Raw genomic sequence first — 26,325 nt, 5'->3', positions numbered from 1 at the left:
TTAAGTGAGTTGTTTTCTTTGCTTTTTATGTTTTAGGGAAACCATTTTCTATGTTTTTTGTTTTCTGCATGTTACCAAACACGTGACAGATTTCAAATTTAAAAAAAATGTTTTATTTTCTACCCTTTTCCGTGAACCAGACAAAGCCTTTATGTTTTTAGATGAAGTCAGATCCCAAGTTCGTCAATTTAGATCTGATTTAATTTCATCTAAAGGCTTGAAAACTATTATTTTGAAGAAAGTTTGGTGAACATCAAAATCCACATAATGCATTTTGTTACGGAATCATTTTTCCACATAAAACATAAAAGAATCTAGTACGTCACGAAAACAAAATTCTACAAAATTAAAAAACCACAAAAATATTTTATTGTGAAAAATGAGTTTCTAAAAAGTGTCGCGGGGTGCTTGCTTTGTGAATAATGGAGGGGTGGTCATGAAGGGGTGCTTACTCCATAAGTTAAGTTGGGGTGTCAAAACTGCTAACGTTCGGCTTTTCGGAATCCCACTCTCAGAAATATCTAATGAAATGAAGAAAATATCTTTGGAGTCTGGACTCTGGAGTGTGGATAATTTCTTGGGCTTAGGGGAGGGGTCCAAAATGTCGTCTGACCGTCTCTTTTTCTCTCTCGTCTCTCAATTACTCGGGCGAACCCAACGTTGCCACTTGTAGGCCTTGTCCTTTCTAATTTCGGTCTCGCCAAGGCTTCTTCTTGGAATTCTCAGGTAACAAACTATGGCTTCTCGCTTCAGTGTAACAATGATAGAATTATGTACGTACTCGGAATATGATGGTAAAAGTAACAAAAGCCAACCCGTTCACTGACTAAATTTTTATCATTCCACCTTTTCTCAACAATGAAACGTAAGATGCATCAAGACACTAAACAGTTGTTTGTTAAAGATGCATCAACACACTAAAATATACTTTGAACCATTACATAACATGAACCAAGCATATGCTTATAGTATTGTGTTAGGCTATCCTTGAAGTTTAAGACTGGTACGTTCAGCTTCCACTCAATGACTCAATATTTGATGGTCGTGGGGTTCACATATTCATATTCATATAAGACTCACCAATTCACCATCGTGATATTTGTACTGGATCTTTCAAACAAATTGAAGCAGAAACTAACTTGGTCTAAAGTTTATATTAGATTGAGAAGTGATACCACGATAATCATATTATGCATGTTAGTTTTGGCGATCGAGGGATTTAATAGCATTTCGCTATGACTATTATAGGAGTTAGTGTTATTATATAGTTAGATGTAATAGCATTCTTATTTGGGCATTTTTTTGCTTTAGTAGGAAGAAAGGGGATTGAGACTGGTCACTTAAACAATAACATCTGTGACATTTTTCGAAGTATTACAAAAGCTATGGTCTTGCAATAAAACTTTCCTTTTTTTTTCAATGATAGAAATAAGGCCCTTATTAAGCAGTAAGCGGTTTCATAATCAAGCTAATATTATTGATAGGAGTTGAGTGGCTTCTTTGTGTTGATTTCCTATATTTGTTCTCCATGGGAAATAAAAGGAGTGCCCTGGTGTGAGAGTTTATATCATCTTAGAGCCTAGCATTCTACCAATTGCTTTTTGGTGTAGAGATATTGGTTTTCAAGAATAATTTAAATGATCGGGAAGACAATGGGTGCTAATCTTACTTAAGAGTTATGATTGGTTCCCCTTGTTCCTAGAACATGCATATTAGATCTTTGGGCAAGGACAAAATATATGGATGTACCTGTGTGCACTGTAGTACCCTAGATTACAACCTATTATATTGCCTCACCTCCTTCTTCTCTTCTCCCCTCTCGTTCTTTTTCTTTTTTTCCCTCTTTCTCTCTTTCTTTATATATCTTCTAACCATCTCCCTCCCTCTAACCGCTAACTGCTCCCCTATCTCATGATCCTCTTTTCGTCCCCACCGACCCTTAACCGGCCCAAATTTTGTGCCGATGTATTCTTTGCTTTGCTATCGTGCTCCCACATGCCCCATTGCTAATCTGCCTCCTTTCACTGCCATCCCACTGGTTCCTGCCGCGTCCCTTGAATGATCCGCGGTATGTTATTAACACACCGCGTCCCTCCAGATTCATCACCCATTAGCGTATTCGCGGACTCGTTAACATGACATCTCTTTCTGTACCGCGGATCCGATGCGCTGCCCCGGTCTTCTCTTCGCTATGCGCCCTAGGGCCATTCGCCACCCATGGTATCAGTCACGGATATGACCCCCTACGGATGCCCTCTCGGTCCTATTGGTAGTCCACGGACAAACTATGGGGCCGAGACCTCACCATCCAAAGCATGGTTTCCTCCTTACTATTTCAAATTGTCCCATCTGTTGCACGACACGTGCTCCATCATTACTGCTGCATGGGAACAGTGCATGCGTCGTACAAATTCTGACCCTTCGGTGCTCGAGGCCCACGTGTCTCATTTTCCTTGGTTCCTTTATGGGCAATTACCTCTTTGCCCTCTGTCTCCTCATATCCCGCCCAAATCCTTTCCTTTCCCCAACACCCTCAACTTCTCTTTCCTTCTTTTTTTACTTTTCTCTTTCTTTAGTCGCCATTGTTTTCATCTTCCTCAATCCCCACTCTTCTTCCTACTGTTACTCTAACTCCTAGCTTCTCCTTGCACCACTTGCCTGATTTTGGTCCCTCCACCGCCTTGCTTGCTGTTGTCTCCCAGGTTTGTCCTTCCCCTCTCTCACCCCATTTGTTAAATTGTTACACTCTTTTTTGTTCAATATTGTTTCCACCCTCTCTCCTTCTCTCACACCTTGTATTTTTCTCCACGCGACCGCTTCCGGCATCCGCGAGATAGATATGCGGACCTAATTCGGCGGATACCTCCCGCCAACCCGATCCGGACGAACCGGGCGCTTATTCCTCCGGATCTACCCCTTCTACCGCGAATAGGTCGGAATCTCCAACCTCTAGCTCTTCCAGCCCCGCCTCTATCCCCTCTACCTCGGGGAGGATGGCCTCTCTCCCACCCCCCTCCCTCCTACTACCGCCGCCCCAATCTAGAAGCAGTTAAAACTGCCTACGGCATCCCAGATGACGTGTCTTTAGAGCTCGTGCCTGGTATCACCCATTTTCCACACCTGGTAGCACCGCGGCCTGGATGTCTTGTCGCGACTGTAGGCCAGATAGCGGCCGGTCTGTGCTTCCCCTTAACTCTTCTAGACATCGAGGTATGCAACCATTTCAACATTCTGCCTTGTCAAGGCATAGGTAACTTCTTGCGCGTTATGTACGCCGCTAACCACTACAACGAAACCCACACCCCTAAAATCCAACTCCGCGACATTATCGCTCATTTTTATTTGGAAAAGAGCACCAAATTCGGGAGCGTAGGCTATCACTCCTTTTGCACACGTCCGCGGAAGAAGTCTTTTGTTCTCCGTCTTACCACATCGGACAAAATGTGGCACTATTACCCATTATATGTGTCTGGAAGTTATCTTTCCGCGGATCTTCCTTCAGAAGTTTCTCTGAGGCATCACAATTTCCTTACCAGTGGTAAGTAACACACTTACATCCCCTTCACCCCCTGTATCTTATTTCTCATGTGTCTTCTTTCTGTGGTCCAGGTTGGAAACCAGACTCTCGTTCTCAGTTCTACGCCGGCATCTCTTTTGCAATTTTTCAAGAACTCCAGGATCTAGGGAGTACGCAGTGTGAGGTTCTTGGCATAGACCCAGACAAAGGCAACCCTCTTCTGCTTGATCCCTCCCTCAAAGACATCGGGAAGTACCAAGGTCCACTCTACCGTTTGCCGCCGCCCAAAGAGCGCAAGCCAAAATCCTCCCCCTCTTCCAAAAGGAAACGCCAACCCCACCGGTCTTTCGGCTATACAACCAAAATCACTCACTTTCGAAAGCCGCGCCCAACGAGCCGCCGCTCAACCCTGCCCTACCCCTACAGATACCGCCCCCTCTTCCTACTCTGCTTTAGCGGATTGGGAAGACGACTTTATCCATCCCTCTTCTCCGATTCCCACTGTGGACATGGCTGCTGGTAAGTTCAAAATTTGGGACAGCGATTCCGAAGATGATGAGCCCTCTCACAATGCAGCCAAGAGCCCCCCCACCAAAAAAGCTCGTACTGCTATTCCTCCCTCATCAGAGCCAACAACCCACGTGTCGCGGCCAACAGCCTCCTCTCGCCGCCCTGGGAAAGAGCCCCATTCAACAATCCCTCCGCACTCTGGGGCTGCGGAGATATGGCACCCTCAATTTAAAGCTAGAGATCGCGATGTAAACATTCGCGACTTAGCCCTAGACAACCCCGTTGTTGCTGCATCACTATTTTTCAGCTCTCATCTTCCTCGAGATCAAGCCTATGGCGACTCCGGTTCCTTCTCTGCTCACCGCACTTCCATTTACACTGGCTGGGAAAAGGTAATTTCTAATTTCTCTAATTTCCCGTCCGTTTTAACTCTCTTTGACACTTTGTTTTCCTTAGCTGAGTTTGGACATTGGCTTCGTGCTGCGCGGCCTGACCAATACCTTGGACTCTTTGGAAGCCGCTAAACAGGAGATCAACGGCCCCTCTGAGTGGAAAACTAAACATGCCCAGCTAGAAAAGGACTGTGACGGTTACTGGATCGCTGCCATAAAGGCGCAGAAAGCCTTTCAGCAATCCGAAGACAAGCATCGCAATTACGTAGCCGGTGTAAATTCTAAGATGGAGAGCCAAAGGGAGGCGGAAAAGATCGCTACTCAGTCCGCGGTAGACAAAGCTTTGCAAGACACGGTTGAAAGATTTAAAGTCTTGGCTGAGAAGAAAATAGCACATGAACTAAAGAACCAACTTGATTCACTTGCCGCTGCTGGTCGTCTACTTCCTTCTCCGCCCGTAGTTCAGATTCTTGATGATCCAACTTCTGATGCTCTAATCGAATCTATTGCTGTACTCGAGACTGCTACCCCAATTGTTCCCAATGCTACCACTAGCGCGGTTACCTCCCCTTTTGAGGCGGAAGCTGATCCTAGCCTCGCCGTGGATGGGACTGAGGTTTCTTCTCAGCAGGAGGAGGTTATGGGGCAGCAGTAATTTGTTTGTAAACACAATTTCATATGTTTGTAATTTTGAGGTACACTTATTGGTACTTGGTATTGCCTTTGGAATATCAATCTCAGTATTTGCCTGTTTATCTGGGTTTGCCCAGCATGCACTTCCTCAACTGTAGTCTATTGTTAGTTTTTCCCTTGACGCCTAGTATGAAATCATATACTTATACATGTATACAAATGAAGTGTACTACACCTCCTCTGTCTTGGTAGGCTTCCAAGCCTACGGGGCAACTCAATTTGCCCCCATGTTAATTTATTCCTCTTGTCCGCAAATTTCTCTTTCGCTTTTGGATGATTTGTGAAGCCTTGGGGGGCAATTCACTTTGCCCCCACGTTGATTTGGACGTTTAGTCCGCGAATGGCACTTCCTTATTTGTCTGCGGATAGCTGTGAAGCCTTGTGGGGCAACTCATTTTGCCCCCAAGTTGATTTGGACATTTAGTCCGCAAAGGGCTCTCTCCCCCCCCGCTGTCTCTTGATGGTTGTGAAGCCTTGTGGGGCAATTCAATGTGCCCCAAGTTGACTTGGGACGTTTAGTCCGTAAAGGGCACTTCCCCCGGTTGTCTCTAGATGGGCGTGAAGCCTATGGGGTAACTCACTTTGCCCCCAAGTTGATTTAGACATTTTAGTCCGCGAAGGGCTCTCCCTGTCTCTTGATGGCTGTGAAGCCTTGTGGGGCAACTCAATTTGCCCCCAAGTTGATTTGGACGTTAGTCCATGAAGAACTCTCTCCCCCCATTTGTCTCTTGGTGTGGCTGTGAAGCCTTGTGGGGGCAACTTCAATTTGCCCCAAGTTGGTTTGGACGTTTAGTCCGCGAAGGGCTCTTCCCCCTCACTATCTCTGAATGGCTGTGAAGCCTTATGGGGCAGCTCAATTTGCCCCCAGTTGATTTGGACATTCAGTCCGCGAAGAGCTCTCCCGCCCCACTGTCTCTTGACGGCTGTGAAGCCTTGTGGGGCAACTCAATTTTCCCCAAGTTGATTTGGATTTCTAGTCTGTTAAGAGCTTTCACCCTTTGCTGTCTGAAAGATTATTCTCTTTAGATCATCATTATCAAACACATTCTCTTTCTCCAGGCTTTAACAATTGCAAGACACAAACTCATGTAACTCCCATAATTTTTATTCAATAACAATTCTATTCTTGCTCAACTACAAATAGAAATAAACTTAACTACAACATGCCTTTGCTGTGGAATATTTTCAACATTCTGATATTCCATGGTTTTTCTATCATGTCTCCAGCTGCCGTCTTCAATCTGTAAGTTCCCAAGTACCTTTTCTGTCCACGGCATATGGTCCTTTCGATTGGGACCCAGCTTTCCCTCTGTCTCTTTCTTAGTGGTTGGTGTAATGCGCCGCAGTACCAGATCCCCGATTTTGAAAGCTCGAGGTTTTACTCGCATACCATACTGTCTCTGCAACTTTCGGTGATATTCCTCCAGTCGTATCCGCGCTATTTCTCTCTTCTCTTCAACGAGATTCAATTCCATGGCTAAGATTTCTTCATTCCTCCCTGATTCCACAGCTTTTGTTCTTGTTGTTATCTCTATCATCTATATCGGTATGACTGCCTCTAGTCCATATGCCATAGCGAATGGTGACTCCTTAGTAGATGTCCGCGGTGTGGTACGATAAGCCCATAACACGTGATTCAATTCATCCGCCCACGCACCTTTGAAATCCTCTAATTTTTTCTTTAAGTTATCCATTATAATTTTGTTTGACGCCTCTACTTGTCCATTTCCTTCTGGATTGTAAGGTGCTAAGAACCCTTGTTTCACTTTATATCCCTGAAGAAATTTGCACACTTTACCTCCAGTAAACTGAGTGCCGTTATCCGCGATGATCGTATGGGGTAGCCCGAACCTCTGAGATGATATTCTCCATAAGATTTTTTCACATTTTCTTCCTTAATTTGCTGTAATGCCACACCCTCCACCCATTTGGTAAAATAATCAGTAGCGGCCAACATAAATCTCCTCTTCCCACTTGCCGTCGGCAGAGGCCCTACAATATCTAGCCCCCACATGGCGAATGGCCATGGGATGAACACATTGTGCAAGGGCTCAGCTGGCGAATGAATGAATGGTGCAAACCTTTGGCACTTCTCACATTTCTTGGCGTATTCTGTGGCATCTCTTTTCATATGCGGCCAAAAATACTCTTGTGATATCAATCTGTGGGCAGTAGTGCGCCCGGCGGAATGGCTTCCGCAATCGCCTTCATGAACCTCTACTAGACATTCTTGCGCTGTCTGTGGACCAATACATCTTAGAAGTGGTCCGCTGAAATTTCTTCGATATAAGTCACCCTCTAGCAAGGTGTACCTTTGACTCAGCTGTTCCATTCTGCGCCTCTCCTGTTTGTTGTCTACCTTTACTCCCCCAAGAAAGCCTTTATCGGCTCCATCCATCCTTGATCCCCTTCAGTGGTGAGCCAAACCCCATCCTCATCTAAGGTACTCGGATTGTTCAACACTCGAACCTCAATTGAACGGCCCTCTGATCCAGGAAAAACCGCCGCTACATAAACCAAAGCATCGGCATGCCTATTTTCTCCGCGGCCCAGGTGTGCAAACTTTATCTTTTCGAACCTGCTTGCTCTTCGCTGTAAGACCTCTAGGTACCTCGCCATCCGAGGGCAACAAGCCACAAACCCCCCATTCATCTGACAAATTACCATATTGGAATCTGAAAAAACAGACAACTCCTTTACCCCCATATCTTTGGCCAAGTCTAAGCCCGCTATCACTGCTTCGTACTCAGACTCGTTATTTGAAGCCGCGAAGCCCAGTTTCATTGACAGCTCCAGACGATTGTTCTCAGGAGTTACCAACACGGCAATTCCATTGCCAGTATCTGTAGCAGAACCATCTGTGAAAACTCTCCATCCATTTCGCATATCCCACGGATCTAATGGATCGCGGCTGACCTCCCCCTCCGATTCCATTACCATTTCCTCCCCCCAAGTGGGATCCTCTGCTGGAAATTCGGCTAGAAACTCCGCCACGGCTTGCGCTTTTTCTGCCGTCCTGATCTGATATGTAATCTCATACGAACTTAGCAGTACCGCCCACTTTAGCATCCTACCTGACTTCTCAGCCTTCAACGCTTGTTTGAGAGGCAAATTTGTTACCACTACCACCGAATGAGCTTCAAAGTACGGCTTCAACTTAAGGGCCGAAAATATCAAAGCCAAAGCATACTTTTCAATTCTATCTTGATGCGGTCTCCGACATCCGGTAAAGTTTTACTTTGAAAGTAGGCGGCTTTTTCTTTCTTAATCGACCACACTCTCACCAAAGATCGAACTTATAGCGTGCTTCACTAAACACCGGATATAAATGCACGGCGTTTCACCCTCGCCCCGCCGCGATAGCAAAGGTGCTTTCTTTAAGCAATCTTTCAACTCTTGAAAGGCATCTTCACACTCCGCGGTCCAATGAAAATCCGTCGTTTTTCTCAGCAAACGATATAGAGGCCGGCATTTGTCCGACGACTTTGAGATGATGAACGCTTGTTGGGTCGCGGACCTACCAACCTTTGTACTTCCTTTATATTCTGTGGTGATGGCATTTCGATTAACGAACGAATCTGCTCGGGATTCGCTTCTATTCCGCGGTGAGTAACTATATAGCCCAGAAACTTTCCTGAAGTTACCCCAAATGTGCATTTCTCGGGATTGAGTTTCAGCTTATGCGTGCGTAATATGCCAAAAGTCTCCCGGAGACCTTCTAAGTGTTTTCTCTTCCGATGGGCTTTTCTCCACCACGTCATCGATGTATATCTCGATTCCCTTCATATCTTGCCTTGAACATCTTCTCTCCCGGCCCACCGAAAAGGTAGGGCCCGCGTTTTTTAAGCCGAAGGGCATCCTGGTGTAGCAATAAGTACCCTACTCCACCATGAAGGTTGTTTTCTCTTGATCTGGCCCAAACATCGCGACCTTATTGTACCCCATCGATGCATCCATGAAGGAGAACATTTTATACCCTGCCGTTCTATCCACTAACTCATCCACCCGGGGCATAGGATAACAATCTTTTGGACATTCTTTGATGACATCCGTGAAGTCAACACACATTCTAACCTTGCCATTCTTTTTTGGTACCGCGACTACATTCGACAACCACTCCGTAAACTTCACCTCCCTTATTATCACTGCCCCCTTCAGCCGAAGAACCTCTTCGCGAATCCCTTCCACGTATTTGGGTCTTATGCTTCTCATCTTTTGTCTAACTGGTTTAGCGTCTTCCTTCATATACAGATGGTGACAGGCGTATTCCGGGTCTAACCCTGTAATATCTTCTATTGCCCATGCAAATATATCAGTATTATCTGTCAACAACTGCACTAGCTCACCCTTCCAATCTTCTGGCAAGTCTGCTCCGACCGATGTAAACTTTTCCTCCTTTCCCATTCCAAGGTTCACTACCTCTAAATCATCCAACGTTTTGGGTCCCAGCGGGGGCTCACAAACTTTTCTTTCCGCAGCTTCCTGTAATTGCTATGCTGATTCTGATTCATGTGACGACCCCTCTCCTTTTGTTCCGCGGACCATTCCTTTTACAGTAACTTGATGAATGTTCTGTGCCGCTACTTGATCCCCCCTTATTTCGTACGTTCCACCCTTAGTAGGGAAACGGACCACTTGGTACAACGTCGATGGGATTGCCCTCATTCCGTGGATCCACTTTCTCCCTAGGATGGCATTGTACTGGGAGCTGGAATCCACCACCATGAATCTGGTGAATACCGTTGATGGACCTGCTGTGACTGGTAACATTAACTCCCCCATGGGTTCTGTCATGCTGCCGTTGAACCCATATAGATTGGTTTGAGGCGCTCTCAGCTGATCTCTACTGATATTCATCTCCTCCATGGCCCCCTTAAACAACAAGTCTACCAAACTTCCGCAGTCTATCAACACTCTCTTTACCAGATAATTACCCATCGCTATAGTAATTACTAACGCATCCTCATGCGGGGAAATCACTGACTCTAAGTCTTTTGGGGTGAACATTATGCCCTCCTCATCCTTCGCGGTTCCGGGATAACTAACCGCGGTATCTTTGTTTCACCTCATTCACCTGCTGAAGATTCATCGTCCTTCTTACCTTTTCTCTCGTGTGCATTTCTCCCCAAGGTTTCTCCACTAAAGATGACATTGATGGTGCAGAGAATTCTCATTTGGAGCTGGTACTCTCGACCTTGGTGAACCTCTGCGATAAATTCCCCGAAAGCATCCCCTCTCAATCATTCTCTCCACTAACCACTTTAAGGCATAACATTCATTTGTAGCGTGATTCCTGATTTGATGATACGCACAGAATGGCTTCCCTTCTATTTCCACAGGTGTACTCCGCGGACCCTCAAAGTATTGTTGCCCCTTAATTAAAGGCAAGATATCCTCTAAGGGTCGGTTAAACGGAGTCTGTTTGATTTCTCAGTAAGGCTTCCTTTCTCGGATTTCCCTTCTGTCGTGGTCTTCCGTCCTGTTCGGACCCCGGCTCTCCCCTCGGTATGCTCCCTTCTCTCTTTCTCCAGCTGTACCCTTCCCCTTCCCCTTCCGGTCATCTCGGTCAACGGCCTGCACTGCCTTTCCTGCTCGCTTGCTCTCCTTCGCATTTCTATGTATTATATCCTCGTAGCGTATGTATTTCTCTACCTTTGGATACAAAGCATGCAAAGAAGTGATTTCAATCTTGGAGACCGACTCATGAACTCTGGTTCCCGCCCTCAATCCGTGCTGGAAGGCTATGACCGCTGTATGTTCATCCAAATTTTCCACCCTCAATGTCTCCTCCTTGAACCTGCACAGAAACTCTCTCAAGGATTCCGCGGATCTTTGTTTTATGTTGAAAAGGGCCGCGATATCCACCACCCTTCTTTTCTGGTGTATGAAATGATCAACAAATGCGCGTTCCAGTTCTTCAAACCTTTTGATGCTCCGCGAAGCCAACCTGTAGTACCAATCTGATGCTCCTCCTTTTAAACTGGCGGGGAACATCATGCAGCGAAGCCCATCATATTTACTCTCCTGCCATAACGGCATCTGTTGCCGGAAATGGTGCAAATGATCCGTCGGGTCTCCCTTTCCATCATACCTCTCAAATCTGGGTTGAGAGAACCTCTTAGGCACTTCCGAATTCCATATCGAATCTGCCAGTGGATTTTTGTTTAGGCTTGCCACCTCTTTCTGCGTAGCGCTCTGGCTTATCTTTTCTGCTGAGCGGGTTATCTCCCTATCTTTCTCAATCATAGCTTGTACTACCTCCAAGGTGATACCCCCCGTTTGTTAGCGTGCGGTGGTGGGTACTCCGTGATTCTTCCCTCCACCTCATTTGCTCCGATCCCTCATTTCGGTTTCCCCTTGTGTAATCTCTCTCTCTCTTCTCAACTCGTCATTCTCATTTCGTAGCCTGACTATCTCCTCTTGGAGAAGTCTAGTAGCGTCAGCCGCCACATCGGCTATCTCTTCCTCTCTACCTACCTGTCCACCTCGGTGCTCTCGTTTCCCCACCACTTCTCTAATCGTTGCTTTCTTAGGTCTCCCTACTCCTCTTTTCACTATCGTAGCCATTTTCTTTCGGTCCCCCTGGGCGCCAAATGTAGTACCCTAGATTACAACCTATGATATTGCCTCACCTCCTTCTTCTCTTCTCCCCTCTCATTCTTTTTCCCTTTTTCCCTCTTTCTCTCCTTCTTTATATATCTTCTAACCACCTCCACTCCTCTAACCGCTTAATCGCTCCCTATCCCATGATCCTCTTTCTCGTCGTCCCGAATTTTAACCGCCCGGTTGTGCCTCGATGTATTCTTTGCTTTGCTATCGTGCTTCTACATGCCCCATTGCTAAAATTTGCCTCCTTTTTCGCCATCCCATTTGGTTCCTGCGCGTCCCTTGAATGATCCGCGGTATGTTATTAACACACCGCGTCCCTCCAGATTCATCACCCATTAGCATATTCGCGGACTCGTTAACATGACATCTTTTTCTGTACCGCGGATCCGATGCGCTGCCCCGGTCTTCTCTTCGCTATTCTGCCTAAGGGCCATTCGCCACCCATGGTATCCCAGGTCACGGATATGACCCCTACAGATGCCCTCTCTCGGTCCTATTGGTAGTCCGCGGACAAACTATGGGGCGAGACCTCACCATCCAAAGCATGGTTTCCTCCTTACTATTTCAAATTGTCCCATCTGTTGCACGACACGTTCCCCATCATTACTACTGCGTGGGAACAGTGCATGCGCCGTACAAATTCTGACCATTCGGTGCTCGAGGCCCACGTGTCTCATTTTCCTTGGTTCCTTTATGCACCTTATGCTGTTGCTTTTACCACGTCCTGATACATCCCTTTATCTTTCGAGTAATGTAGCAAAGGTTTGAGGGAACTGAGGTTCTCTTAAAAGTAAAAAAAAAAATATATATTACTCTCTTTTGCTCGTCGTACGAGTACTAACTATTAGTTTAGTACTGGTATTCTTACTCTCTAAATTCTTAGAGAATAAGGATTTATTTTGTTGGGTTGTATGCCTCTAGATATCTACTGCACTCTGTGTAGTATTGAACCATTGCTTTGGGTAGGTTTGGTGCTTGTCAACATGTCACCTGTTTTGGACTGTGTCTTGATATAGTTGACCGTTTGGCTTTAGACATGTATGTAACTTCCATGTAAGAATTTGATACATAAATTGAATGGTTTGTGCAGATGTTCTTATATCTCCGATCCCTTGAGAAGCACCTTTTTGTGGAACTTTGGACATGGGAAGTCGGTTTCTGTGGGATGTTACAAAAAAGGTGATGACTGGTGGATTGATTGGCCTCACTATTTCAGATCGATATTGTAGTTTTCAGGCTGTGCGAGGCCTGTCTATGCATCCTACATTTAATCCTAGCCCAAATACATTTTTAGGATTATTGACAGGTAAGGCATCGTTATATTTGGTTTGCCAAAGTCATGGTCAATATGATAAAACATCAAGAATTCTTGAATGAGCACATTTAATCACTTAATGTTACATTCTATTGCTGTACACTGATAGGTGTTTTTGTTGCAGATGATCGTGTATTGGTAACTAAGTTTTGTTTGGAGAAGTACAAATTTACTCATGGCGACGTCGTCGTCTTCTGGTAATCTACTGTCCACTGTTTATTACATATATTAAGCTAAAAGCATAATACTTCTGTCACTACACCAGATTGGGTAATAAAAGACAGGTTAAAAGACGCTAATATTAGCGCCGAATCTTTGGACCCGTAACCAGCGCCGTTTATATTACAAAAAGTCTCGTTTATTTTTTTGTTTGAAATACTTAAAAAAGAAAAGCCCAATATAAACAGCCCAAAACGAAATAAAAACCACCGACTCTTTTTTCTTTTTTCATTTCATTTCATTTCTTTTTTTTATTTCTCAGAAAGGTGATTTACTCAAAGGTGATTTACGAAAAAAGATTACGGCGAATCCACTGTCTCTTTCGTTGTCAATAAGGTGATTTTTCATTCTCCTCAAATCTAATTAGAAACCCTAGCTTTCTCATTATATTTTCTGTTCTCCTCAAATTGAATTGTTAAATTCGTTGATTTTGTTGATTTGAATGATTGTTGAATAATTTTGATTTAGTTATCTTATTTAACTGAATTTTAACATTGATTTGAGAAATATTTTTGAATGAGTAATGCTTTTTTGTAAATATTTTAGGTATTTTTGAATAATTCACAGCGTGAGTTCAGCTTCAGGACACCACCAGTTGAACTTCCTATTGAATTTGCTGTAGTAGGTAATTTAACCATCACCAAACTTCTCTTCTAATATAGTTCCAAGCTTTATATTTGACTTTTACATATATAATAGTGTGTGGTTTATGTTAGAAGAATAACATCACTTCATCTAGATGCAATGCCATTCTGTTTTTCTTCCTTAAAGTTTTCCATGTACACTTTTCTATTGAATGGTGCAGTTTGTGTTATAGGTCTAGACCTGGAAGCCTAAGTAACTTAGAAACTATGATTGTAAAAAACTCAGTATGATTTTAGACCACTAAATACTTGTCCTGTTTCAATTGAGCCTTTTTAAGGCCAAACAAGAAGTTTGCTTTGACTGAACTTCCATTGTTAGTCTTTCCCTACCTTCCAAATTTTATTCTCACGACTATTCCTTTCTCTACACCAGATTAGTTTTATCATGTCCTTTTACCTTCTTAGAGGAGTAATTGACACAGGTACTAGGTTTTCTTTGGAAGGAAAATCCCATGTTTAGAATTGGTCTAATAACCTTTAAGTCTAAACAAATTTGGAGTTGCAGGAATTAAATTGTCCAACAATAAATTCTAGTTTACAAATTGGTGTCAAACTGAAATGGGTTGGTGAAGAATATATATATGAACTCAACTGGGTATCAAACCAGACTAAACTTAGTTGATTATTGAGGTATGCATATGTCAATAAGTGTCACTGTCATGCCGATTGGGTCCTCATTTCTTAGAATTGGGCATGAAAGAAAATGGATTTAAAATTAACACTTTGAAGGTAGATATCAGTATTCTTGTTTGTCTCCCTGTTTTGACATTTGTTAGTGTTTTTTTGAGTTTGAAGGCTGCTATTGATAAACTTGATTTGATTATAGCTTTCTGCTTATGGCCACTTTTCTGTATTTAATACCCAACAATTATGATTGTCGATATCGTTGTTGTCCTTTGGTATTATTTGTTTATAATTGCATTTATTATGTCCATTTATCTGTTAATTTGAGAGTGTCCAGTGCGTTTCATCTTTTGTATCCTCAACACATCTTTTGTGTCCTCAATAGGCACGCTTGCAGGAATAAATCTCACAAACCAAAGCCATTTTTGTGTGATAGGAATGGCTCTATTACCACCAAACAAAGATTGGATGTCGGCACCATTGAATAGCGATGAATACTTGGATGGACTTGAATCCTTTTAAAGTTCATGACCGATAGATTAGGAAAAGGAACTTGGTGCTCTTGTCCATGCGAGGTGTCGTAATGTGAGTGGAAGGGTTGATCCGAAAATAGTGGTGACCATTTAATTCAGTATTGGAATAGACCCATCCTATAACGACATGGTATTTTCATGGGGAATCATTTGAAAAAGATGCAATCAATGTTGAGATTGTTGGTCCTTCCTCCCATAGCCAATATGAAGATGGCTATTCGAGACATTGATTTAGTTAGTGAAGAGTTGGGATATGCCCATCTTGATGGTTTGGATGAGTCCATGGATGGGAGTACATCAGATGAAGATCGAAATGTAGATGAGATGAGCTTGGACGATGATTCAAATTCTCATAATGAGTACCACTGTCATCAAAATCCAAATGACATAGGGAAGGAAACGAAGTTTAACAATTTATGGGAAGATGTGAAGAGGCCCATTTATTCATCTTGTAGGAACAATCAAACGAAGTTATCCGTGATTAGTTGATTTGGTTAACCTTAAGGCGAAACATCATTTGTCGGACAACAACTATTTCACCGATCTATTGAACACTCTAAGAGGAATTCTCCCGAAGATAATACCTTACCGGTCCGGTACATCTGAAGCCAAAGAATTGATCAAGTCTTTAGGTATGGAGTATGAGACGATAGATGCTTGTCCAAATGATTGCATATTATATTGGAAAGATGATGAAAGTCTACAATGTTGTCCAAGATGTGGTGTAAGTAGATGGAAGAATGAAAGAGGTGATGATCTATTAGAGAAGAAAAAACTCGTACCAGCGAAAGTATTGAGATACTTCCCCTTGATACCGAGGTTGCAAAGATTGTATAGGTAATCCTCTTGTTTAAATACTTATAACACATTGCCATTTGGTTTTAACAAGTAGCCAATTAAGATATTTATGTTTTCGTAGTGTTCCTTGGATTGCGGAGCAAATGACATGGCATTCGAGGGCGGTTGTCGATGAAAATAGAATGCGTCATCCAGTCGACTCTCTTAATTGGAGTACAATTGATGCTAAGTATCCGGAGTTTTCTTTTGAGCCTCGAAATGTCCGTCTAGGACTTGCAACGGATGGGTTTAATCCTTTTTTCTCATCGAGCAATTCAGATACTTGTCGGGCTTTTATGGTTGTTCCTATAACTTACCTCCATCTCTTTGCATGAATAAGCAATTTGTTATGATGTCTATGTTGATGCAGGGAAGAGTAGTCCAGGGAAAAACATTGATGTCTACCTGCGACCTTTGATTGCAGAGTTGAAAGAGTTGTGGTCCACGGGCACTCCATGTTATGATTCTTATACTCGGTCTACTTTTACCATGAAAGCAGTTTTATTATGGGCTATTCCGACTTTCCTGCGTATGGCATGCTTTTCGGTTGTAGAATTGGTGGAACTTGTGGTTGTCTGTTTGTGCGAAAATACATGTTCAATTAGATTGAAACATGGGTCTAAGAGACTGCATATATGGGTCCGCGAAGATTTCTTCACGAAGATCATCCTTTTAGGCCAAAAGAAACCGTTTGATGGAAAGGAAGAACTTGAGACTGCTCCATCCCGATTGACCGGTATTTTCAGTGTTGAGCATAGTAGAAGGGTTTGAAGCGGTGTATGGAAAGGGGCACCGGATAATGGCCCTAGTCGTGGACCAAATGCTCAATTCTAACTAAGTTGCCATATTGGGAGGCAAGTAATGTTTTAACAATATTTTGAATATGATTTATCACGTGTCATTGTCATTTGAATGTTTGTATAATGCCACGGGACTTGTGTGTCTTTCACAATTTGGATGTGATGCATGTAGAAAAGAAATGTCGCGGAGAATCTCATTGCAACTATTATGGAATTGGACAAAAGAGTAAAGATGGGCTAAAAAGCCCTAGATTTGAAAGAGATGAAAATTAAGCAACACTTGTGGCCCATAGAATCGGGAGATAAGTTACTATTACCAAAGGCCGAGTTTGCTCTATCGGGTTGAGAAAAAACTCTTCTTAGAGACTTTGTCCACTTTGAAGGTACCTATTGGATATAGCTCTAATTGGAAGCGGCATGCAAGCAGGATAGATTTTGAATTGAAAGGACTGAAATCACATGATTATCATATTTTGATGCAACAATTATTACCATTACTACTAATGCATGCTTTTAAAAAACACAAGCCATTGCGTGTAGCTATTGGGCAATTGTCAACATTCTTTAAAATCCTTTGCTCCAAAGTAATTTACCGTGATGAGCTTCGTATTGCAAAAGAAAGAGTGGTCGAAGCGTTGTGTGTCTTTGAGAAATATTTTCCACCTTCGTTCTTTGTTATCATGACACACCTTGTTGTGCATTTGGCGGAAGAAGCAGAAATTTGTGGACCAGTTTGGAGTCGGTGGATGTACATTTTTGAGCGGTAAGTCTTTTGAGAAAATCGTGCTTGTTTTTGTTATTAGTTATAAATAACATTTTGGTGGTGACATGTCTTAGGATGTTGAGATCTTATAAGAAGTACGTAAAGAATCTCGCACACCCCGAAGGTTGTATTCTTTTGAGCGTTATGTCATTGAAGAATCAATAATGTAATCGCATGGAGCACATGCCTAATGGCTCAAAGGGAAGCCACAAGCGAGGCAAGGATAGATATATTGATGATGATGGTGAATTTGTAGGCGAAAAACCCCTTAACAAAAAAGGGGTTCATACACTAACTAATGTGCAATATGAACAAGTGCGAAAATGGGTGCTTCAATGTTCAAAAGTTGCGATTCCATGGAGAAAGTAAGTATAACTAGTCAATGTTATCTTAATTTGTGACTACGTAACTGGGGAGGCATATATTTGACTTGTATTAGTTACGTTTCCTATTTAGGAAATACCAAGCATCGTCAATGGATTCAAATCCAGCAGTCATGGCGTAAAGGCAACAATCCGATGAGTTTTATTCCTTGGTTAAGGCAACAAGTAAAACATCTTCACACGAATTCAACATTTAAAGTTCAATTAATATTAGGTAGTTTTGTTCAATTAATATCATATATATATATGTGTGTTGGGTTTTTGACAGGCTTGAAAATAGTGAGATGTCCGTCATCAAGAGACTTTTGCGATGGTCCGCGACTTTCAAGCAACATCTTATAATTCCTATCAAGCAAGTGGATATGTGTTTTCTCACTTGAATGGGAAATTAACAAGACAACTCAGAATTCGGAGTTAAAATGAATGCGATGACCAGTTTTAAATTTCGAGTGCTAAAGATAGGAATCTTGTCGATGAAGAAGCTACCTATTATGGGGTCATAAGACAAATTCTCGAGTTGAACTACTTTGACTTCACTCAAACTGTATTTTATTGTGATTGGGTTCGAATTGAGGATAAAGCGAATGGATGTTACTTTGACCCTGATATTAATTTAGTTTTTGTGAATTTTAGTAAGTTCCGAAGAAGTTCAAAGTTTGAAGATGAGCCATTTATCCTAGCATCTCAGGCCTCTCAAGTATTTTATTGTAAAGATCCAACAAGGAGTGACTGGAATGTGGTGTTAGATGCTCCAAAGAGACTAACTAGAGATATGGATGCTTATGAAGATCCCTTGACTTTTGAGTCTAGAGTGCCTAGAGAATTTTTACATACATCACATTTAGAAGATGTTGGAGAAATAGGTGCAGATTGTGTACCAAACAATTCTCGTATTTTGAAAAAAAAAAACGATGAATGAATGATATGCATTTGTAACCTAGTCCAATGACATTGTAAAAGGCTGGAGAAATATATGCATTTGTAACCTATAATCAGTCAAATTAGTACATGTTTTTTCTTTATGGATGTTTTTGAATGTTTTTTATGTTAGCCAATGATTGATATTTTGCTTTGGACACTTGAGCACCTATGGATGTCTAGTATAGTCATAAAGACATTTTAGACTTTGTTTCTCCATTGTACGATATTTGAGTCAATAATTTGTTTGCTTTTTTTAGGATATGGCAGACCAGGAGAACGCAGAGGTATATCTTAGTGATTAAAGGTGTGTAAGTTTCATTGAATATGCTATTTTCTAATGGTTTGTGTTCTATAAAGAGCTTAAGGAAAAAGTTAAAAAAGGCCAAGAAGGGAAAGGCTGTGATGCATGATGATAAGCCTACAAATACTTCGAGGGTTGAGGTAATTAATTTCATGACTAAGGTGTATAACTTTCATTGCATTTTTTGTGTACTAATGATTTGTTTAAAAAGGCCAAGAAGGGAAAAGCTGTGATGCATGATGCTATGCCTACAATGGCGGAGGTAATGTCATTACTAAAGTCTAAAGGTATATAAATTTCATTGAAAATGTCAATTTCTAATAGTTTGTATTATTTTCAAGAGCTCAAAACAAGGGAAGAAAAGGATTAAGAAAGAAAAGGATTCCATACATGCTGCGTTAACTAGAGATACAAATGGAGGAGTACGTTTTGTTGATTCAAGAGCTGTTGGTGTTGATCCAGGTTAAAAAATGTTTTGTTTTGAACAGTTTACCTGCTACACTATCTTAAGTGTTAAATATGCATTTCCTTGTTCTTATGCTCAATTTCAGGATCAAGTGCTAGGGTGAATCATCAAGGGTCAATGCCTTTGTTTATATCACGATTCTTTGAGAATCTTGCTGGTAATGACTTTTCAGAAACAGTGTAAGAAACAAGCTAATATATTAAGTTAGTGCATGGATTTTTGATACATGTTCCTGATTTCAGGCTCATCATCAAATGCGTCCCAAGGTTCTGAGCCACATGATGGAAACCCTTCTGGTAATACACTTTTGATTTATTATCTTTTGTACTTCTTTGTTTAGATGTATAGTAGTTCATTTATTTCCTTTGAGTTTTTACATTTTGTTTATATTGTTTTCAATCTTTTTACCTCAACTGAAATTTTTTGTGCTCTGAAGAACTATGAACTTTCCGGGGTATTACTGTACTGTATATTGTGTATGTCTAACATATTAGATTGGTAGGTACTTCCTTTCTGAAATCTACTTAGATCTTAGACACTAGGATTGTGATATGCATGACTTGTGGCATATGATGAAATGGGTAAAGATTAACTGCACCCCTATCAGGTGCAGGCGTGTGGCTTTGAAGGCGTTGGGGCAACAGACCAGTAAACTTGTTAGACGTCTTGTGTCTAACAAGTGTGCTGACGGAAAATAATAAAATCTTCTTGAACTTCTGAGCTTTCTGACGTCTCACCAGCATTAATATCTTCTTCCTGTCTGACTACTTTAACTTCCTTCTGCTCCATGGAGTTGGTACTAGAATCAGCGTTGGTAACTTGGGCAACTTTTTGATCTTTTTCATATTGAGATGCCTGCTTATTTTCCAATTGCCCATCTTTAGAAAGGAGATCGTCACTGTTCCCCACTTGTTGAGTTGAATTAGCACTTATTGCCCTTGTATCTTTAGCAGTTTGGAAGAATGAAGAGTCTCCAGAAATTACTCCTTGTTTACTGTCTTCTGATTGCTTTTCTTCACTTTCGTAGGTTTTATATTGTTCAGAATTTACCTCACTTGAATCTACTCCGCGCTTTTCCCTAAAATCAACTCGGTCAGCTCTTCTTAATCCCTGAATGTTAGAATGGTCAAATGTGTTGCCTTCAACAGAAACTTTGTCCACTGCAAATGTGTTGTCATTCTGATGCAACCGCCCATCTCTCCGTATCACTTTCCGTCTTTTTTGGTGTGGTATAGCAGTGATAATATTTCCCCCCATTCTCTTGGCCGCACCATTTTCAGAAGTAGCCATCTCTCTGGAAATTATTCTCCGTCTATTAACAGCCCTTGTCATAGTTCTCTCAGAATCGTCTCTCACTTTAAATCCTGATTTGTCCTGCCTTTTCAGTTTCATTTCCATTTTGCCATTCGTTGTCATTGCATCACTGCCATTTCTAATGCAAGTACTTTGAGTTTTTACATTTTGTTTATATTGTTTTCAATCTTTTTACCTCGACTGAAATTTTTTGTGCTCTGAAGAACTATGAACTTTCTGGGGTATTACTGTACTGTATATTGTGTATGTCTAACATATTATATTTCAGAAGGTTAAGTGCATTTTTGGTTATCTGGAACTCTCACATTTGATTTCGGGGTTAACCTTTCTGCTGATTCTGTCAGGGTCACTTTGGGTGTCTTAATGTGGACCTTAAATTTGCTTACTACTTTTTCTTACATTTATGTACTTAAGTTTGTGCTGAAACTTACAGAAGTGTATCTGTCCCATTTATTCTCCATTTATGCCTTTGAGTTTTTTTTTTTGGTGTAGTTCATTTTATTTTATGGTTCATTGACTTAGTTTTTGTTGAATATAGGAAAGAAATTTATTGAATTTGACGCTGATGGACAACCAGTTGGAGATAATTCAAGTAGCTATTCCAGTACACTTGGTGGAATTGCGAAAACTCATTGTCCAATTTTCTATGAAAGTTTCACAAACGTTCCTGATCAAACTAAGAATGCAATTTGGAAGAGTATCAAGGTTAGTGTTGAAAATACATCAAAATGAATTTTTATTTATTTGTAAGTATATAAGATTAACATTGATCTGACTTCATTCTTATACAGAAAGAGTACCATGTTTCCGATACATATAGGAAATGTCAACTCAAGAAGGTTGGTAAGTCTTTCAGGGAGTACAAGCATCGCCTTAGAGTTAAACACTATGACAAGTACAAAAATGATGACGAAAGGAAAAGGAACTGTCCTAAAGGAGTAAAGCAGGACGAGTGGGAGAGATTTGTAGACAATGAATCGAAACCTTTCAGGAAGCGAATGCGGTTGATTGGCAAGAAATCAAGACAAGCAGTAAAGTCTTTGCATACATCAGGCAGAAGAGGATCAGCAAGAACAATCCATGAGTTGGTATGTTATTTTGCATCTTAATGTATGAGAAGTCAGAAAACAGTAAGTTGGTTCTTATAGCTTTTCTTCTATTATTTGTTTTTTAAGAAAAAGAGGAATCCTGGTGCTAAGTTCACCCGAACAGATTCTTACATAGCTATCCATACATGCAAAGATGGTTCATTCATTGCTCCCGAGAGGATGGTGAGCTATTTAAATATTAAATTGGAACTAGTTATGACTATTATATGTTTTGCTTTTGTGTGCATGTACAAATAATTCATTTTGTTCTTTGTGTCATTGTAACAGGCTAGAATTAATGCTATAATTGAAGTTGATCCGTCTAGCGTTGACTTAGACTTGGATAATGATCCGGTTGCGCAAGTGTTTGGTCTCGATAAATATGGTCGGGTGCGTGGTATGAGTGCTGGTATCACGAAGACTTCTCTTGTATCATCAGCTCCTGCCAAAGAGAAGCTTCACCAAGAGTACCAACAACGTACTTTGGTTGAAGAGCGGGTTATGAGTCTAGAGAAACATATGATCAATCTCACCCAAATCTTGGTGGAAATGAAAGACCAACAAACAAATTCACAAAAGAGTGTTACTGCTAATGCAGCAACATCTAATGTAATCTAATTATATCTCTTGAAATGCTTAAGCTGCTTTTTGCAATAAATTTATGCTTAGTTGCTTAATTTGTTTTTCTTTGTTAATGTTTTATTTGTTTTGTAGGTAAGGGAACCAGCAAATACACAACCTTCACGAGGTATGCAACTGTGTAAAATGTTCAACATGCATAGAGAACTGATTGCTAAGGGAAGAGCGACGAAGGGAAACATTTTTTATGATCCGGATGTCGATTCCTCAATGGAGATGTACAATGTCCAAGTATCTCTCATCCTTGATCGTAGTGAGCGACTGTTTGGGTCCAAAAAGACATTTGGAGAGCTTCAGCTGCCCACAACAGTGAAATGGCCAGCAATCTTTACTCGTTTTGTTTAGGTACGAATTTTAAGTTTTCTCCATTCCTGTTGTGTCCTGCTATATATGGTTTAGGACATAGTTTTACTGCTATGCATTTCTGTCTTTTGGGTTGTGGAAAATGCTGCTTGCTATAAAACCAATGTTGTCTCTGTCTTTTTTACTTAATTCTCTCAATCACAAATTGGCTTGAAATTAGATTAGTATAAGAAGTGATGATCTGTCTGCAACTCTGCATAGCCCTAGCTTCTTATTCATCTTTGAAATTGAAATTGTGGTGGTTAGAAGCTTAACCCAAAGCAAAGCATGCTCACTTATTTTATATTCTTATGCTTAGGTTGCAGAACCACAAGTTGCAAGACTATGTATGGAAGCACAAGGATTCATTGTTATGGGCAGATGGTTGGAATTGACGTCTCTTCTCCTTACTTCTGCAGACTTGGTATTTTCCAAGGTTTCAGATAAAGGTATAGATTCAGTTATATATCTAGTCAATTTTCTTGTTAGAGTAGTGTCTACTGTGGATTGAAGTGGGACCTCTTAAGCAAATAAGAGAGTCTAATCTCGTCTTCTGAATTTTGTGGGGTGTATGTCTTCATGAATAATGTACCTAGTTGCTCCTAATTATAAAGTGCTATGTTTGTTCTCTAGCTTTTTAGTGCACATTACATTTGCACATCTACAGCTGTAGGTGTAAATTTGCTCTACGTCTGATGAAATGTGATTGTATATAATCTTTTGAATGCACCTTTTAGTTGTAATTTGATGCTACACCAATTTGACAACCCTGAGTAGGTGTGTTTATTTGTCTACTGTCTATTGATTTTGTTTCTGAATTCTTTTCTGAGGCTCTCCTGGGAGCGGGTTCAACACTCGCACCTAGGGATTTTGGGAGCCTCACGTTGTATAACATACTTTCAATTTTTATGTTGATACGAACACAGTGAAATTTTATGGCTTATGCAGAGACTTGACCTGATCTAACGTATCAGGGTATGTATGCAGCCATTACTTGCTCAGTCTCACTTAATCTTTTTGATGGAGTGAATGGAAGCTCACTATCTAGTGATTTTTTTATATTAAACGGAAATCCTTTTTTGTTCAATATTACTTGCAGTAGTTCGGTTGTTGTTCTGCTATGTTCTTTATGAAAAAATCAACTTCTTAATATTGTGAAATATATTTCAGTAAAATGGAAAGTGTGAGAGTGTGACACATATATTAAACGGAACCGATATACAGCACTCAATTTTACTAGTTTGTGAGACGGTTGTTGTTCTGTATGTTTGCAGTAGTATTAGTATATCATATAAATCTATCACATATATTTGTTCTGTATGGTAAGGACTTGTGGATCATTGGATTTTCAATATGTATATAATGTTAAGAACTTAAGGTGAATATTCAATGAATGAGAGTTGAGTGGTTTCTCTTGTTGAGATTTGAGTGATTCCTCTCCGAATGCAGTGATTCTGTTCATTGCTTTCTTTTGTTATTTTCTACATCATCATGCATCTCACTTAAGCTATTAGCTAGTCCAGAGGAACTGATAATTAGCTTATGAAATGAGATAGCCAGATACACTGGATAGACGCTTTTTGTTTGAAAAAATGCCAGCCATGTTAGTTTGACCAATCCAATTTTAATTTGCCATTGTAACTGTGTTTTGTACTGTGTCTAACTTTTGTGTATATTTTTATGTCTTGCAGGACTTTGAGGCACTTTCTGGTTGTTTGTCCCAACTCTAGCTTGACATCTTATACTCACACAAGGATATACAAAGCTTGATAGTTATTAGTCAATGATGTACAATGATATACAATTAGTTTGTTGTTTGTTGATTTGCATATACTGGAATAGCTAATGGTCATATCATTTTTTGGAATGGTGATTCGTGGACAGATTTTGCCGACACTTTGATATACAATTAGTTAGTTGGGCCTCATCAAAAAGCTCTGCTGAGCCTGAGCCTGAGCCTGAATGTCCAGGTCAAATTTCTTTTTTTTTAAAAAAAAAAACTAAAACCCAAAAACCACGCCCCATAAGTGTCTACGAAAAAAACCACGCTATCTTAAGAGTGGTTTTTTCTTAAAGTGGCTATTGTATTTTCCAAGGCAAAAGATGCTTACTAAAGCGTGGTTTAAAATTTAAGACATGCTTATAAACGGGTCACCATCCGTCACTTTTTGTGCGTGGTTTTTTAGGATAAAAGACGCACTGTACATGTCTTTCTTAGGTGATTCTGTTGTAGTGTGTCCTGAACATCACGTTATTTCCATATACACAGCATGCCAACAGATGTTGTGCAATTCTTCAGTTTGCAGTGTATTTTCCGCTGTTTCAATGCTCACAACTGCTTGAATTGTGCATTTTACCCTATTTCAGTCTTTTGCTTTACATCTGCATAACGTTTTGGCTTTGCTAGTAAGATGATGTATAATACCAAATAGGCAAATATGATTTCATGCTGCAGAAAATCGTAATGTCTACCTAGCATCTGGTCTAATACATGGTCATGTGTGCTATCCATGTAGCACCTCAATTAGTACTGAAAACTACTCTATTTCCAAAGATTAGAGGAATACATGTTTATTTTTATTTTTCTTTCTTTATATATGTATTTGAAGTTCTTATGTTGGACTGTTCTATAAACCGAACTGGTCACCTAGTAATTATAAGGAGAAAGAGGTAAAAAGAATAATTGGCTTGCCAGGTGACTTGATCAACATGCCTAATGCATACGACACGCTGATGATTCCTGAAGGGCACTGCTGGGTCGAGGGGGACAATTCTTCTTCTAGCCTGGATTCAAGAACTTTTGGCCCGGTTTGTTTCTCTTTTAAGTCATATTCTTATGGGATTCACATGGACATACTGCATCCAAAACAACAATCTTAACAATTATCATTAATCTAAATAATGTGAATACCAGCGTGCATGTACGATGCTATCATATGTCAAGAATTCTTTTAAGTCTTGTACCAGCATGGTCATAGCTAGTAAGTTCTGGCATGCTCTTGGCTCATCCTGTTACTCATTTTTTTCCTTTTACAAAGTATTATAGAAGACGATTTTTTTTTTGTTTTAAGTGACTATGAAGCCATCACTTTCTGTGGACTGGCAAATCAATTATTCTGCTACCAGTTGGCCTAGTGATTTTTCCTATGTCACGTAGACACGGGTATGGAGTGTCCGACACGTAGACACAACTAATTGAAAGGAAAACTATTACTTTTCTTTAGTTACAGAACTAATTCTTGGGCTTATGACCTTACAAAGCTCCTTGCAAATAAACTACTATGAAAGTGGCATGTCATGAAGTTGTAACTGTGTTAGTTGATTATGTTCTCAGTCTTTTAGGGTTCAAAAGAAAACCCTAGTTTGACATAGTTTGCACAACGGGTGTCTGTGTGTCCATGTGTTGGACACAGAT

The 26,325-nt window shown here is 40.9% G+C and overlaps 4 protein-coding genes across 9 annotated transcripts; 2 read left to right on the top strand and 2 right to left on the bottom strand.

Annotated features, from left to right (window-relative positions):
• The first annotated feature begins 648 nt into the window (after positions 1 to 648).
• On the top strand, positions 649 to 24,844 carry LOC147480247 (uncharacterized). 6 transcript variants are annotated; one of them, XM_086577557.1, is made up of 19 exons: positions 654 to 726; positions 12,812 to 13,027; positions 13,161 to 13,233; positions 13,518 to 13,591; positions 13,802 to 13,880; positions 19,018 to 19,044; positions 19,118 to 19,201; positions 19,273 to 19,323; positions 19,403 to 19,523; positions 19,613 to 19,684; positions 19,770 to 19,823; positions 21,380 to 21,546; positions 21,633 to 21,929; positions 22,017 to 22,112; positions 22,218 to 22,538; positions 22,644 to 22,913; positions 23,230 to 23,359; positions 23,837 to 23,885; positions 24,602 to 24,844. In XM_086577557.1, the coding sequence occupies exons 6-16, from the start codon at positions 19,021 to 19,023 to the stop codon at positions 22,911 to 22,913; spliced, it is 1,557 nt and encodes a 518-aa protein (XP_086433683.1). In that variant the 5' UTR covers positions 654 to 726; positions 12,812 to 13,027; positions 13,161 to 13,233; positions 13,518 to 13,591; positions 13,802 to 13,880; positions 19,018 to 19,020; the 3' UTR covers positions 23,230 to 23,359; positions 23,837 to 23,885; positions 24,602 to 24,844. The 6 variants fall into 6 exon arrangements, with proteins under 6 accessions (XP_086433684.1, XP_086433686.1, XP_086433683.1 ...); XM_086577558.1 differs by lacking the exon at positions 23,837 to 23,885 and having other exon boundaries at positions 649 to 726; positions 23,237 to 23,359; XM_086577555.1 differs by lacking the exon at positions 23,837 to 23,885.
• On the top strand, positions 3,920 to 5,083 carry LOC147480250 (uncharacterized). Its single transcript, XM_086581523.1, has 2 exons — positions 3,920 to 4,419; positions 4,484 to 5,083. Exons 1-2 carry the CDS (start codon positions 4,027 to 4,029, stop codon positions 5,072 to 5,074), a joined length of 984 nt encoding a protein of 327 aa, XP_086437649.1. The 5' UTR covers positions 3,920 to 4,026; the 3' UTR covers positions 5,075 to 5,083.
• LOC147480249 (uncharacterized) lies at positions 7,474 to 9,516 on the bottom strand. The gene is made up of 2 exons (XM_086578599.1): positions 9,217 to 9,516; positions 7,474 to 8,268 (listed from the first exon to the last, which is right to left on the bottom strand). The coding sequence occupies exons 1-2, from the start codon at positions 9,514 to 9,516 to the stop codon at positions 7,474 to 7,476; spliced, it is 1,095 nt and encodes a 364-aa protein (XP_086434725.1).
• Positions 9,604 to 10,050, bottom strand: LOC147480248 (uncharacterized). Its single transcript, XM_086578598.1, has one exon. The coding sequence runs from the start codon at positions 10,048 to 10,050 to the stop codon at positions 9,604 to 9,606; it is 447 nt and encodes a 148-aa protein (XP_086434724.1).
• Positions 24,845 to 26,325: the final 1,481 nt, after the last annotated feature.

Source organism: Coptis chinensis, chromosome 8, assembly GCF_015680905.1.
Source record: "Coptis chinensis isolate HL-2020 chromosome 8, ASM1568090v1, whole genome shotgun sequence".
Lineage (NCBI taxonomy): Eukaryota > Viridiplantae > Streptophyta > Magnoliopsida > Ranunculales > Ranunculaceae > Coptis > Coptis chinensis.
Note: the sequence above shows the minus strand (reverse complement) of the source record. Positions and strands in the feature narration are given on the sequence as shown.

Coding starts and splice junctions, on each gene's coding strand:
- LOC147480250 (XM_086581523.1), top strand. CDS start 4,027: ATGGCTGCTGGTAAGTTCAAAATTTGGGACAGCGATTCCGAAGATGAT. Junction 4,420..4,483: donor TTTACACTGGCTGGGAAAAG/GTAATTTCTAAT, acceptor TGTTTTCCTTAG/CTGAGTTTGGACATTGGCTT.
- LOC147480249 (XM_086578599.1), bottom strand. CDS start 9,516: ATGGGAAAGGAGGAAAAGTTTACATCGGTCGGAGCAGACTTGCCAGAA. Junction 8,269..9,216: donor TTACGGAGTGGTTGTCGAAT/GTAGTCGCGGTA, acceptor TCGGCCCTTAAG/TTGAAGCCGTACTTTGAAGC.
- LOC147480248 (XM_086578598.1), bottom strand. CDS start 10,050: ATGGGTAATTATCTGGTAAAGAGAGTGTTGATAGACTGCGGAAGTTTG.
- LOC147480247 (XM_086577558.1), top strand. CDS start 19,021: ATGGCAGACCAGGAGAACGCAGAG. Junction 19,324..19,402: donor CTATGCCTACAATGGCGGAG/GTAATGTCATTA, acceptor ATTATTTTCAAG/AGCTCAAAACAAGGGAAGAA. Junction 19,824..21,379: donor ACATGATGGAAACCCTTCTG/GTAATACACTTT, acceptor TGTTGAATATAG/GAAAGAAATTTATTGAATTT.